General features: G+C 43.5%; 1 protein-coding gene across 1 annotated transcript in view; it reads left to right on the top strand.

The window, feature by feature from the left end:
• LOC138452546 (WAP four-disulfide core domain protein 5-like) overlaps positions 1–14,973 on the top strand; it is a 449,051-nt gene extending 434,078 nt beyond the window's left edge. The window contains exon 4 of the mRNA XM_069604991.1: positions 14,411–14,973. Within this exon, the coding sequence (XP_069461092.1) occupies positions 14,411–14,424 (14 nt within the window). The 3' untranslated portion in view covers positions 14,425–14,973. The remainder of the gene's footprint in view (positions 1–14,410) is intronic.
• Positions 14,974–16,431: the final 1,458 nt, after the last annotated feature.

Genomic DNA, 16,431 nt, shown 5'->3' with positions numbered 1-16,431 from the left:
TGTAAATTCGGTCGCGGTATTACTCCTCTAATCTCTCTTAGTGTATGGCCAGCTGTAAACGTCTGACACACGATGCAATTCACTACATAGAATGCAACGTGCTCTAACAGATTCAGAGCGAACCAGTCTTCTGTAATTGTCCCTAGTTACGTGTGCAGGGTAATGCAGTTGTTCTAGCACAATCTTTAATAACGCTACTGGCATCACTGGCTTTCCAGTGCTATCCTGTCACCATAATGCTACTATAGGGGATAAAGTACACCCCCTTCGTTTCCATAATTCCTGCTCTTCCTGTGGTGCACTGCCTTGAATCTCCATTAGTTGGGTCTTTGGCAAATGATTATATCCTTCTTGCATTATCATAGTCGTGGCTACTCCCTCTCTTATACTTAAAACTCAATATATCTGAAGAGCATGCAACCCTGTTGGCTTCCACGTCTGCTGCTTCATTCCCGCAAGAGATAAAATCTGTTCACTTAGTATGAGCTGCGCATTTAACCATCGCTATGGCAGCTGATACCTGTAGTGCCTTAATAAGCCTGTCCATTAGCGATGCGTCTTGCACTGGAGTGCTGTCTTCATGGAGATAGGCCCTCCTTTTCCAGCGTGCTAGTCCTGCATGTACGGTTGAGGTCACATAGGCAGAGTCACTGTACACCGTCACTTCCTGGCCTTCATGTTTCTCGAACATGACAGTAAGCGCTACTAATTCTGCTGCTTGTGCTTAAAAGTGAGACGGTAGCCATATACTCACTATAACCTCAAATTAGCCATTTGATTTATGTCTTTCTACAGCTGCGCCAGAATGTCTTTCTCCACTTGTCTGATCAATTCTCGAAGAACTAGCAATAAAGAGAATTTCCCCACCGGACAAAGCATTTTCTTTCACACGCGGTATATCATCATAAAACGCAACATAATTTGCACAGTCATGCACACAATCAACCTCTGCTACTGGCTCAGCTACATATGTGGCAGGATTCACTATTTTACATCTGACAATTTTAATAATTGGATTCAAAATCATTACTTCATAAACAGAAGCTCTCTGGGATGTCAATGTACCTTTGGATTTCTCTAAAATGGCAAACAAAGCATGTTCCACAAAAAGCGTCATAGAGCAGCCCATTACAATACTTGTAAACTTCTCAATGGCAAACCAGCGGCTGCCAATGACTGCTCACATGGAAAGTATACTTTCATAACTGGGTCTAGAATCCCACTGTAATATGCAAGAGGCTTGTACACCAATGTAGTCATCTGTTTAAGCACTGCTGTCATGACTGTCCCATTCGTGTGCGAGAATAAGAACAACTCCTCTGCATAATTGGGGATTCCCAAAATGGGAGCTGTGCAAATCGCTTTTTTCAACTGCTCAAACCCTTCCACCATTTCATCAGTCCATTTTATTGTAACCTTATTCAAGTGTACTTTCTTTAAAGCCTGCAAAAGGGGTCTTGTGTACGAACTGTAGTCAAACACCCAAGCTCTAACATAATTGCATAGTCCGAAAAATTGTTGCATCTGTTTTACTGTGTACGGTTTCACGGTTCTCATAATTGCCTCAGCTCTTTCAGGTGTCATCTTCTTTCCCTCATGTGAAATCAACTTTCCTATGTATAACACCTCTTCGTGACAATACTATAGCGTCTCTTTGTCTACCTTGTATCATTTGTCTGCTAGAATAGTCACCTGCTGAATTGAGTCCTGTCTGCACTCATCTTCTGTAGTGCTACAAATTAAAATGTCATCTACGTACTGTATTACCACACTTTTCAAATCAATATTTCCTAAGTACATCTGTAGGACTCTGTTAAAGATCGAGACTCTACCCTTGAGGCAGCCTAGTATGTTTCATATGAGTCTGGTGTAAATGAAGTCAAGTCTTGTGAGACCTTGTGCAACGGGATTGAGAAAAACATATTTTTCAAATCAATCACCGTCAAATATCGTTCTTCCACTGGGATACTGCATAGTATCGTCACCGGGTTAGGAACTAAAGGAAAATCTGTCGCTACAATCTGGTTAATAAGTCTCATGTCTTGTATAAATCTCCATGACCCTCCCTTTGATTTTTTGACAGGATACACCATGGTATTGCAAGATGATTCTGATGGCACCAGAATACCTTGTTTCATCAGTGCTGAAATATTCATAAATATACCTTCATCGGCCTATTGAGACATGGGGTACTGTTTTGTTCGACGTAAAATCGCCCCTGGCTTCAGCTTTATTTTGACTTCCCCCATTCCCTTTAATAATCCTACGTCATAAGGGCCTGTAGTCCATAGGACCCTGGACACTTTCTCCAAGTCTTCCCCAAAAATGCTGGACGCTGCTGCATTAACGCTTTTTGCTGTGGTTTTTCCCTCTTTTCTATTCTTATCCACTATGTAATGCTCATAAGGAATACTATTTCATCATCTGTTGGGTCTTCTCTAAACATGCCATCATCAGTAATATGAGTCAACATGCACCCTTCTTCGGGAGCTATCACTGTCCTCTATGATCTACCCTCAACGTCCGTTCCTTCGAGCGTCACCATTTCCCTTCAGACTATGGCTGCTTCTAACTCTAAGTGGATAGTTTGTCACCCCTCTTTGTCCATAGGTATCCGTGGTCTAAACAAGAATGTGTCAGGTATCCTCACAGTTTTTCCCACTAAGCCAGGTAGCCATGTCATTAGAATGCTCACCCATAAAGAAAAACCTCTGGCTCTACTTGTACGCCTTGTGGAGCCACTTGCCCTGTGAATGCCAGTATAAACATGCCCACATTTAAATAGTGTATTCCAGGAGTGGAACACACTATTCCTTTGTCAGTAAATGAAATCGTCATGCTAAGATTTGTCATCAAATCTCTTCCCAAAATGTTAACTGGTGTCTGTTGCAAATACAACAATGGAACAGACATGTCACACTCTACTATAGAGACTGGTCATTCATCAGTAAAAGGAACTTGACTCGTAGCTCCAGAGAACCCTTGAGCATTCATGGAAAATCCCAACATTTAATATTTTCCCTCTCGTATACATGAACGAGTAGCCCTAGTGTCTAACAAAAAAAGAAAAAGATTTGCCTGCTATCGTCACATCAACCCTTGGTTTCTCTTGGGGTTCTGGTGTCACTGATAGTACTGAACACATCAAGTTGCCCTGTGAGCTGTCCTATTTTAGGTACAGGCTTACCCCTGTACCTGTGAAAGGATTTCCTTCCACCACAGTGACACCCCCTATTTTAGGTTTCCATAGTTGTCCCGTGTTTGCATAATGTTGTGTCTGCATGGGGGCGTGTTACGACTGCCCTTGTGATGGATTCATTTGCACTTGCTGTGGCTGCTGTGTCTGTTGCATTTGCGGCACTCTGAACTTGGGAAAACCCTTCCCTGGTTTGTGTGCTGTATGGTAGAGGATACGCTGTGCCCTGCCATCCCACAAATCCAACATACAGCAGGAGCCTGTCTGTTTAGTCCCCCTTTGTTGAACCCTCCTTGCACATTCTGATTCTCATTCTGTGCATTTTGAAACCCACCTTGATTATTTTGGAATCCACCCCTTCCTCTATAGCCCATGCCTCTGCCTCTTGGCATGAACCCATTGCCTTCTTGGTCCATCGGTAACTGAATATACTCCTGCGATATACCCACTGCTCCCAACTCTTCTCTGCTTGTCAATACTGCCACTTCTATGGCAAATTTTGACAATTTCTTCTGCACTAATTTGGCTTCCTCAATTTTCCTCACCTCATCTTTCTTCTTGTTTTTCTCCTGCAATAGCTGACAGTGATGCATTATTTCCAACGCCTCCATTCCCACTTGTTTCTTCATTTGCCTCTGTACTTGCTCGGGAGACCCCTGACATAAAATGTGGTGAAATAATGCTACTGTTTTTCCCGACGGCTCCCTCTTTTCAAGTTGCCAACACTCTTGAATGTCCTAAATGTAAGCAATAGGATCATCTTCCTTCATCATACGTGTCATGATTGCACCTATATCTGATGTGTTAGGATACTGCACCCTGAGAGTGCGCCAAACATCTGCTCTGCAATTATTAAATGGCGCTCCATCGTGCGATGTGTTCTGTGCTGTCACACTTAACCTGCTCTCCTCCATATGTCATCAGCTCTTTCCCCAAGAATGGCTGCCATGAGACCCTTCGTGTCCCCTATGGCCAATGTATTTCCTCCTGTCATTTTCTCTAATTCATGGATCCATTTCCCCACACCCGACGTCAAACTCGGGAGTCTGCACCTTAAATTATCCTTATCCATCTCAGTCCATGGAATACTGTGGTCTTGTGCCCCCTTTTTCCAATAAGGGAAATTGTGTGAACCCTAACCTGCAGTCAGCTCCCATTGTCTGCCTATAAATGGCAGAGTCAATTGTCCCTGACCATCTCCTTGTCAGTAATGACCTTAACCTGATCACATATGGCGGTGATTCTCCTATCTCACTATACGATTGTCCTCTGGGACGCTCTGGATATGCTATGGGATCTGGCGTCCTATCCTTAGGTTGCTCTAGATCTGACCATCTTACTTCTTTGTCTGTCTCCAGGCTTCCCTCGGGGCACACATGCTTCCTCCCTCCTCCCCAAGGAAGGATTCTCTTTCCTCATCTGACATGTCTAGTCCCCAACTAGTGTGACTTTCATCCTCTTCACCCTTATAAGTTCAATCTGCATAAGGATAAGGCTCTGTGCAAGAGGCAAAATGGTTTTTCTCCTTCGCCTCATGAAATACTAGGGATTGATCCCCCTTTCCTTGGCTTCCAGATTTGCTACCTTCCTTTAATTCTTGATAGGACTTATCTATCATGTCTCTGGTACTTCCTATATCAACATTATTTTCACCTAATGCTACTCCTTTAAAGGAAGGAACTCTTCTGTTCTGTCCCATCGTATTGCTGGGCTTGACCCTACTAGCTCCTTTCGAATGAGACCAATATCAAGCTCCCGCTGTTTCCTCCTGTGTTCTAACTCTTCATCTAATTCTCTTTTTTTTCTCACCTCCTAATTCTCTCCTCTGCTTGTTTTTTTTCTTCTTTCCTGGCTCCTGCTCTCCTTACTTCCTCTTCTCTTTGTCTCTATATTCTTTTGTCCCTTACTTTCTGTGTTTCCTCCTTCTCTCTCTTCCTTTCTCTATTGTCCCCATCTTCTATTGCTCTGTCTGTTGTCATACTTTCTTTGCTCCTCTGCCCATTCTACTTTTTTCTCTTGCTCGTCTTGATACTTCTGTCTCGTCGCTCCCTGTTCTTTCTCTTATACTTGTCTTCCTTCAACCTGTTTTCTCATTCGCTGTCCTTTCTATCCTATTTGTCCTGATCTTCCCTTTGTCTTAATTCCTCAATGCTTTTTCCATCTAGTTTCAGTAATATCTGTCCTCCCCTCCATTCGTTCTGCACGAGCGCAACCTCATCAGCTTTATCCTTCTCCCGTTTCCATCTCTTAATCTCTTTCTGTTTCTATCGATGTGTTTGATCGCTCACTCTTCTCTTCTTTATTCTCTATGGTCTTAAATGAGATCCTCTTTTCTTTTACTCTCCTCTGGACTATCGTCACTGCTAAAGGTGGGCGGTTCATTTATTGGATTACTGTAACCCGTTGTTGCTTTCAATTTCTTCAAAGGATACAACCCTATTTCTTCCGCACTTGTGTCTTTCACTGGAGGCGAAGTAAGGGGGGGCTGAGGACTCAACACCTTCCTCATTACACTGCTTAAGCATCAACTCCTCAGGTGGCGGATCTTCCCTTTCATCTTGGTACATCTTCCAAAGCTCTAAAATAGCTAGCCTTTTCTCCAATTTCTTACCCGTGTACGCAGCATGCAAGTATGTGGTCATGTGTTGCAGTACTGCTTTTAACAGTAACCCCCTTCTGGCCACGGCATGACCCTCTTATCTGCTGTGCCCTTCACCCATTCTGCACTATACTGTTGGAGCTTGTGCATGTGCTTTGGCAGTGTCCTATATAAATGCATCAGAGCAGTGTCTCCCATTGTGACTAGTCTCAATTGACTGTCAATACTTACAAGAGTTTATAAAATACTTTCACCAATTTTCAATACTTGTAAAACAACAAATAGGAGCACGCTCCAACAACCGCCGCTCAAAACCTCTATCTTTTCAATTATTTCTGCCTATCTCTGGATTGGTACCAACCACTTCCCTAAAGGGATAGAATAGCTCCTTGACCGTATCTCAATTCTTTCACAACTTTTCGTATAGCTCTTTGACAACTTAACTCAACATATAACACAGACAGACTAGTCGACTTTACATATATACTAAAAATACCCTGTGATCACCATTTTCTCCTTGCCTCTATTCAATACTCTGTCACAGAGTTTAACTCATCTCCTTATGTGAACCTGTTTACACGTAGTCTAGTGACTCCCACTGGAGTATGAGACAACTTCTTCTAGACCGCCTTGGGTCACGTTTCTCAGGCACTTCTATCTCTATGCAATATTTCCCTTTACTTTAAATTACCACATCCCTGTACCCTTAATTTGACATTCCCCTTGGTCTACTCACCATTCGTTCGTTTGACTCAAGGCCCTCGGTATGATCTGCTCCTCCAATTGACCACTTTCACCTTCTGTCCTCAGAGTGCCTGTAGAAACCAGGCAGGGATTTTATCAAAGAGGGACTCTGCACACCATCTCAGTTCATCTTGCAAGATTTCTCTTCAGCCGCTCTCCACAGGAAAACCTGCGATCTTCCGGATACACGACAGAGGGTGTCCGACCGTCCGAAACGCTGGAGCTTAACTTAATCGATGGGTCAGAACCATCCTACCACTACTACCATGTGAGCTTATGGCCCTTTTTTATCTGCAGTAGCACGTCATGCAGTAGATGAGATGCAGAGTAACTCTTACACCAACTAATCAAACGAACTCAGGAAGATGGCAAAGTGTGGTTACTGTTTTATTATCAATTGTCTAAAACAGGGAGTTACAACGGACGTCGCACAGAATTCTCTTGAAGCATTTAATAATAAATTACATTTATATAGTAAATATTTGTCATACGTGATGTCACACTACGTGGCAAATAAGTGAAACCTACGGGGGTTTGTGGTTGGCTAAAAAGGCACATCTAAGTATACAGCCCTTCTCAAGTCTTCCACGATTCCAGCTGCTTCTGTGCTGCGACACAACTTCAGCCCTTCTCCAACGGGTTTGAGCTTACTAAAATTGTGACACTGATGTCCAGTTTATATATAATGGCGGCTTCGCCTGCAGTCTATTCACTACAAATAGCTAGCTTCTATGATCACTGAATCTACTTGCGTTGCTGCATCAATACAGTTAATAAACGGCTTGCATTTTCTGCAGTGCTCTTCACACGTGCAATCTTCATTTTGCATATGAAAGTTTACTCAACTCTTTACTTCATCATCAGATTCTAGAAGGTCCGTACACTCTCTTCTTCAGCCACTGTCACCAACTTCTCTTTCTCTCATTTTTATATTCCTTCTGGGACATCCTCCATGAATTTGCCATCTCTTCGGGGATCCATCAGATAGGTTTTCTTAGTGGATACCTATTCTTGAAGACTCTCTGCGGAATAGTCACAATTGCCGGTGTCAATCATGGCACGTTTTCTGGCTTCTAGCCTATAGGTGTGAAGGCGGTGGAAATTCGTGCAGTGCCGCTTGGCTGCTCCTCTACAGAAGCATAGTACTAGGCGGGGGAAAAGAGACTAAGCAGTATTCCCTCACAAATGGCAAGTGAAGAGGGAAGAACCAAGTGTCTTTGATGAAATAAAAGGTGCAAAAGGGATTTAACCAGTGTCTAGAGTCCCACACATTGACCAGGGGGACAGATGCTCTGCACAGTACCTGAGTCCAATGCTTAGGTAGTTGAACAGGGTCAGAACAGACTTCAAGGTGCTGTAGATGCAGGTCAAAATGGGTTACAGTGCACTGATCTCAGATGGAAAGTCTGTGCCAAGTCAGGTCAAGTGGTGCCATGTGCAGTATGAATGCAGCACTTCTATAGGATCAATTGATTATCAAGAGTGATTTGGAATGATGAGTAATGCTCATTTGGGCCAATGAGGAACCGATTATCCAGCGGATTGAATCATCTTGTGATTGAATGTCAAAGTGGTTCGAAACAACGGTCAAATTCATCTGCACCGTGCGCTGGTGCTCGAGCCGGACAGGTGGCGAGGCTTTGCTGGGCCGATGCGGTGTCAAGCTGGTTTGATGATGCAGCAACAGCGTTTTGAAGTTCAAAGATGAATACCAAAGGCAGCACTGTGGGTCCTGGATGTTCGAAAGTGGCCACATGATTCAAATGAACTTTGAGTTGCCCGAACCATACAAAACAAGAGGCCTTCTGCTTTGGCCCTCTGGATACTGTGAGTCCCATGGCAGGGGGCTTGAGGGCAAGGTGGGTCATTTTCAATCTCTGGGTTTTTAGAGAGCTTTTCATAAATAGAAAAGAGTGTACAGTGTTATAGATTTACTGTTCACAATATGTATTAAAAAATCTTTATGCGCAGACAATACTGATGGAAATAGTTATGTTTACTATATTTTTTCTATAACCAGAGCAGGTGTGGTTATTTTCCATCAGGGCACATATGCAACATGTTCACAATAATATGGGACTCGTGTGTTAATTCACTGCAGGAGATTGTATAAATAAAGGCACACAATATCCTCAAATATTTAAGCGCCTGTGATATTTGGTTATAGTTGAAAATTGGGCTGACTCTCACCAGCTTTACAATCCTACAGACAAATATATCCCATGCTATTCGTTAAAGGGACATCACAGAAAAAGCACATCAATATAAGTTGGCAATCACACTGACCAAGAAGAATAATCAGAGAAGCATATTGGTGGCCCCAAATGGACAGTAAAGTGGGGAATTCTACTGAACAGTGTTGCAAATGTAAGGTGATTGACAAATGACTTGGGGTATCCAGGGAATATCGAATAAAAAACAGAGAGGTATTTAATAACAAAAACTTTTACAATGAAAAAATACTGAATTGTTATTAAATATATATATGGGGGTGGGCTAAGGGGTTAAAACTGGTGGGGAGGGGTTGGGGCGGGGTTACAAACATAAGGAAACAGGGGGCTTAGGGGAGCACCCCACAAATAAAAATAAAAAATCGATATATTTTAGTTGTATTCGTTATAATCAGATAGAGCCATGACTTAGCACTTACCAAGCTGGCCTCCATAATATTGAGAGTCCAGGAAGTCTGAGCTAGATTTAATAGGTCTCCTTGAAAATATGGAGTTTGACACACGCATGGTATCATGCTTGTAGACCTTCTATCCAAGTGTATAGAGTTTCACTTCATTGCAAACATGAACACAGCAACAGGTTTAAGCATCTTGAGCGAGATATTTATCAGAGCGGAGATACCCAAACAGTTACTTACTGAAAATGGGGTACACCTAGTATCAGGTTAAATGCAGAAGTGCTTGAAGTCACAGAACATTGAACAGTGCAAAACTGCTCTCTATTACCCCCAAGCCAATGGTCAAGTACAGAGATCTAACGGGTTCATAAAGGGAAGTTCACAGTTAGCCTTGGTTTCCCAACACTATACTTACAACACAATCTTGAAACTGGACAGGACACATAGACTTACACCCAACTTGATCACACACACATACAGCTGTCTGAAATGTTGCAGAAGAGCTCATTCCACGCTCATACCGCCCTGGTTACCTGCTGTCAGAATAGCCAATGTGATCCCCATTGACTGTATCCTATGGAGAGTACAAAACAATCAAAATAAGCAGAAACCCCAATAAGATTATTGCAAAGTAATACAAAGTTGAGAAGTAAGTCAAGGCGACTGGGTCAAATCAGACTAAACCATAAAGACCCGGACACCTTGTCCAAGTACAGTTCACCCAAGCGAGTGATCAACTATGTATGTCCCCCCAAAGACAGCCAAGTCTGGAGCATTGCACGCTTCACTCTGTTTGCAAGAAGAATGAAGGAGCAGAAACAGGGTCGGACTGGGACAAGAAATAGGCCTGGACACCCACAAAAAAGTGGTCCAGCACTCAACTCAAAAAAGTGGCCCACCCCTTGCCTCACGACCCTCGACATCTGATGACATCACCGGACGTGATGTCATTTGACCCCACCCCAAAGTGACATCCCAGGAAGCGTTGAAACACAACCTTTCACCCCTTGACAAAACAGGAAGTGGCATCAAATAGCATTGTTCCTAAGTACACTATGACAAATATGGTTATGATTTCACTAATGTGATATACATTTCATACAATAATGGATCACCATATGTATCATTAATATCTGTGTGTATAGATCCATATTGTCAAATTACTGTGAATGCATGCAGACGTCCAAGGCCAAATGATACTATGTTATTGTATAGCACTTACGCTTAAGCTCTTTTTTTATAGAACAAATATGCATACAATACCCCCCAACCTGTGCTGGTACTCATTTATCGACCTAAGAAGGATGAAAGGCTGAGATGGCCTTGCTGGGATTCAAACATGCAGATCACACACACATCGCAGCAGCGAGCACTCAACCGACTGAGCTATCATATCGGCTATAGTAAAATGAGCAATTATTCTGTAGTGGATACCATTAAACTGGTAACTGAGATTCAACAGCAGACCAGTTAAGGTAATTGTTGTAGGTGCTATTACTCCTTTTGGCTTCTGGAGACCTGATCACTCCATCTTACATATACTTTTTATAACCTTGATTGCCCAATCCTTGGCACTTGCAGCAGTTTTCTTCTTTACTTAATCTAAGAGGAATATGTCTTGGGCACATGGCGTATGCTCTTGGCTCCCTTTCTGCCTTGCAATTATTCCTTGATGTGACATCCTTGATCCCAGGCCAATAGACTCCTCTTTATTCCTCACACAAAGCTGTTTTTCCAGCATCTCCTGACTCTGCAGCCTTTGTCTATCTCTGAGGTAGCTTGATTAGTTTCAACATGAGTCCCACATCCATCTTTTTCTCATGGCTGCTTTAGTCACGTTATGTTTTCTTATGCAGTAAGCTCCAATGTGTGTCAACTACCTTGCATTTCTGCCTATATACATTCACTTCGTCTCTTCTCACTTATTTCTTTGGTGCTCCTGATTTCCTCGTATTTCGTTACATGTTTCTCTCATTACTTCAGTTACATCTTTATTCTTCAAGTATTTTCATATTGTTTCAGTGTGTCCTTGTGTCTTTCCTTCATAACGTCACTATGCAGCTATCAGTTTGCACTCACAGCTCTTCGATGTCCAAAGGTGTATGCCGACATCCTCCCACCATCTCTGTGCGAGGGTACATTAGATACGGTTGTCTGAGTGCATAACGTCTCTCATACACTCGGGGTCACACATATGCCTCTTCTACTGTTCCAATATGGAGGAGGTGAGGGGGCGGAGTCCATCAGTGACGTACTCATCTGCTCCTCTACACCTCTGTGCATTTACCTCCAACGTTTAGGTGGAGGCAACTGCACTGTAGGTTCTGGAAGAATTACCGTCCATTTTCGGTGGTATTTCGAAGGTAGTTCTACTTGTAATTCAGCTGAACTACTATTTTGCATCTTGGCGATAATTCTGCCGACGGAATTAGCATTTATACTAATTCAGCCAGATGTTGGCAGTAATTCTGCCGGCTGAATTGGCACCTATTGTCATGAACCCCTAATTCAGAGGTGTAGTAAATGTGATGGTAATTCCATTACCGCCACTTTTACTGCATGCCGCCCAGCTCGTAAGGAGCCCCTTAGTCTTTTATCAGTTTTGACATTTCTAGTTGAAGTTTCTTTGTAGATTTAGATGTATCTCCTTTTGTCCTTTTTTCAGTTTTAAAATATATAGTTGAATTTTTTTTTTATTTTGAAGCTTGAATTTTCCTTGCAACTTTTCATGTTCCCACTTCTGTTCTTGTGACATTTATATCTGAATGTTCTAAACTGTTTTTTATGTTACTCCTGTCCTTTTTTCAGTTTTGAATTCTGTAGATGAATTTTCCTTGCAGCTTTTCGTGGTTCCTCTTCTGTTCTTGTGACATTCTTGTGAATGTTCTCAACTGTTCTTTATGTTTCTCCTGTTCTTTTTTCAGTTCTGTCTTTCGCTTGTGAGTTTTTGACTTCTCCCTGTTCTAACAGAATGTGTATAACGTCAGCCCCATCTCCTATTTTCAAGTTCTTTGCTTTGGGAGGAGAGAATATCGCGATGTGTCTTTCCCTTATAACCAATTAGTGATGCAAAGATGACAACACCGGAATTCAGACAGCTGTGGTATCTGGCATTGGCAAAGCCATGCGTAACCCCATTGTCATTGTAAATATTCAGAGGTACCATGCAATACACGCCTCTGAGCCACAGAGAGTGGGGTTTAGGGGGGAGGGACAACCCACGCACAAGAACAAGGCAGTGAGCAGGTGGGGCCTCGGAGGCGAAGTGATCCCTTCTTTTGAGGTTCAAACAAGCTGGGGTGCATACTTGCATGGGGTGATGGGGTGACTGGAAAGAACATAGGAATATCTACAGACTCCCCTAAACCAGAGTCAGAAAAACGACCCACGCTCCTTTATGCAGAAGTGCATTTCACTGACACCCCTGGGACTCAGAAGACACGTTCACGCATTTAATGGGTTCTGCTTATCCATAGGCCTGAAAATCAACAAAATGTATCGATCTGGGGTGAACACAGATCCAGCCAGTGAGGCACTAGGATTATCTAGGCCTCAGAGTGAGTGCCAACACCAGCTGGAGTGCCCATCTAGAAAGAGCTAACAGTGCTTAATAGGTATGCCATGGCCACCAACTCCTTTACTAGAGCTCATGGGCAAGAAGCACTCAGCCCTGCCCTCAGAGTGGATGAATTAGAAGGTAGACCGGCAGGTGTGTATGGGGCGGAACTGTGGGGGTTTTCGGCAGCGCACGTCTTTCTCCCTAACACAACATATTTTGAAAACAAGCCAAAGAGCGCACCCACCCAGATGTTACAGCTTGGATTACATTTCCAAGGCATTGATGGCTTGATCTTACTAAAGCCACTGCTGTAGTGTGTTCGGGGCTCGCCGTCCCTCATACAGTATAGATCTGCCCTTCAAATGTGGCCCGCTTTAGGCTTGAAATCTACTAAGCACGTGGTACTCTTCCAAATTTGACAAATGCCCATTCTGTCAGTTGTCCATTTTGTGTTATTGTGTCCATTATATTATAGACTGAGGAGACTGTACTTAAGGTCTATGTTTCTTCAGAAGAATAATCGTAGCTCTGTGCATGAGAACAGATGACCTAGCTCAAGTCTCCAGAGAGCATGGCCCAGGAGGACTCATGAGCCGTCTCCAGTGCTGTTTTACTGTATCTCGTGGGAACATCTGCGCACGGAACGGATGTTTTTGGAATCTTATCACTGTTACATAGGTGATTTGATGAAGTACATATAGACTCTCTTTGAAACTAATCTTATGAACATTCCTCCGGTATTCATGACTCCTGCAGGGTGTGCTTCATCCGTGCCTCTTTTGTAGCATCTGATATGTTATGTCTCTCTGTCTTTTTGTGTTTTATATGTTCACCAAACTGACTGACTGACAACCCAATCAGGTGGCGGTGCAGAATACTTCTGCCGACCAATCCTATGGCTCCTGACCCAGGACATCCGAGCAGCCGCATTCCAGGCTTCCCTACATTTACCCACATCTTGCATTGCTGGGCCCGCCCTCCATCACAGCACTGACACATCTAGTCTTGACCTCTGATTGGCTGATAGAATTTCCCTTCCTAGTATGAGGAATACGCAATCCCTGCCCCTGCCAAGGTGGGGTTCACTCACCCACTGTATAACATGCACAGATCCCACGTGGTGGGTTGATCCTGCCCAGAAATATCACAACCTTCCCCCAGGGCACAGAATGGGAAGTTTAAGCAGCCCTACTTCTGAGCGACCCCTGACAGACCAAGGCGAGTCTCGAGTTGTTCGGAAACCAAAGGTTTAAATATACCCCGTTGTTAATATGTGGACAGTGATAATTGCATGTTGCGCATGGACTATGTCTGTGTCTCGTTCCCACCCCTTGCCATGTGCCAGAGGCCACGCCTCCCTTTCACCTGCTCCCATCTCCGTATGATTGGCCTCCCACTTCCCCCAAAAATACCCTACCTGATGTCTGCCCACCCTGTGACAGCACAGAAGAGACATGTGATTTCTATATTCCACTGCTGTGACGTCATATCAGGAGGCTGCAACATGTGCAAATGAGATCCTAATGATGCCTTACAAATCATAGTCTATAATATGGAAAGGAGGCTTCTTTCTGAATGTATTGCACTTCTTGTGAAATTCTGTCACATTGCTATGACTTCTGGTAAATGTTGCATGTCCTTGTTTGTTAATGTATATTGTATTATTTTGTGTTTGTTTCACAGGTGCCCCCGCCTAATTTTGGAGACGCGTCTCTGGGCAGCTCATGGATGCCAAGCAGCGGGGAGCATGGCGGGTCAATGATGGCACTCCCTCTTCGTTTCTATAAATTTCGCTTCTGCATGTTTCCGCTGCATATAGTAGTCCAGGGGAAGATGGTTCCAGCTCAGGGAGTATGGCGGTCTCTTTTGCTGATGCTTTGGGAGATACGACTTGATGGACACACACTCTGCACACTGGTCCCACTGTCTGTTATTGGGAAGCTTCCTCTTCAACCAATTAGTACCCGGCCAGGGACAATGAGATTGTAACATGCATTCTGCTTCCATATGTATGATGGGCACAGTCCAGTCTGGATGGTGATTAAAATAAATAGGGGTAAAGTTGTTTTGAAGTTTGGAGAAATTCATTGGAAGTTGGAAATCAGTTCTATGTGAGGTTTATTTTGTGCTCCCCCAAAACTGTGTCATCATGTTGATTACTCATGCTTATCAAATACAATGCCAACTCAATGAAAATATATACATTAGGTTGATGTCCAGCTACCTGATTAAATAAGTAAAGGACATTATTTGTGTCTGTTTCATTATTACACTATTTTAAAACTTCTACATAGTGGCATCAATTAAAGACAAAGGGCTGACAAACTAATTTGCCGCTTCCACATGTGGTGAATCCTTGGCACCCGGAAAAGTGCGCTTGATTTCAAGTCATGCCAACCCTTCTGTTAATCCCCATTTTGGAGTTGTGTTGGAGACTCCATACGGTTCGGTATTTACGGCACATGCTAATTACTTCATGCTGTACCTACATACAAAAGCAGTCGGAAAAGACTGCTGGTAAATGAAACTACACATTTGGCAGAATGTAAAACACCATTCTACCTTCGATCTATGTTCCAATTCCAATTTGCACATCTGTACAATCTGCGCCCAGAAACAGTTTAGTCTGTCCGGTTCTTCTTGTATAGGAGGCATATAGATTACAAATAACACAAATCAAATATCCAATATTAAAACAATAGAACCTGAGGAGGGGGGCACTACCAGTCAGGTAATGTCCCCTGGGCGACAGCTAGAGGCCCAAGCATAGAAAAGCCTTAAAGTTAGCCCTGGGGCATTACCAGACCGGTAATGCCCCCCCCCCCTCCGAGGGTTCTATTGTTATCAGTACCACCGCACGTTGTACCGGGGTACTATTCATTTATTTTTTCTCATGCTGAGAAAATGCCTATAATCATTTCTCAGCTCGAGAAAAACTACAAAGGAAAATGGCCGCTATGGATCGCAGAGAAGGGAACTACACAGAGTGCCTTCTCCCTTTCCATGGCGGCCATTGCTGGATCTGTGCCACGCTCAGCGGAGTGAAGACCAGAGCAGCGCAGGTAAGAGGGATGGGTCTAGGGAGAGGGGGATGAGAAGTGGAAAAGGGGTGTGGGGTTGGCTGAAAGGGAATGTGGGACGTGTTGCGGGGAGAGCATGCATTTATCTACAACCCAACGAGGGAAGATGGCGGCCTCCCGCTCTGAGGAGGGTCAGAGCAGGGTCTTTTCCAGTCTGGTAAAGACCCAGTGCCGAGCCATCTCATTGGCTGGGAGTCTGCAACACCTCCCTCACCGGCTACTAATAAAAAATACTGGGTGTTTTACCACTACTGCCAAGCTCTTACTCAGCCCACATTCTTGTGGCTGTGGCTACTAAACAATGTATATGATGAAATGGCATTGTATAGGAATGTAGTTGAAGGGACAGATCAAAATGGCCTTTATTCTGGTGATATCCAAATCGACATTGGATCAAGGCTAGCTAAAAAATGAACAGTTATGAAGCAGATGCATTTTTCTGTGCAGAGTTTGCTGCTCATCGAATCTCCACCCCACCACCCGGTGAGCCCCATCTACTATAACAACCAACTATATTAATCATCTAAGCTGACAATTTAGCTTTCGGCCAGGTGGCAATCCAGTGTTGCACTCATTTAGGTTAGGCCTTCATCAGGACTCAGAAAATGCAGGCAAAGTCCCAAC

This window comes from Ambystoma mexicanum, chromosome 4p (genome assembly GCF_040938575.1).
Source record: "Ambystoma mexicanum isolate Mex_15411 chromosome 4p, UKY_AmexF1_1, whole genome shotgun sequence".
Taxonomy (NCBI): domain Eukaryota; kingdom Metazoa; phylum Chordata; class Amphibia; order Caudata; family Ambystomatidae; genus Ambystoma; species Ambystoma mexicanum.
The sequence above is the reverse complement of the archived record's forward strand: the minus strand, read 5'-3'. Positions and strand labels throughout refer to the sequence as shown.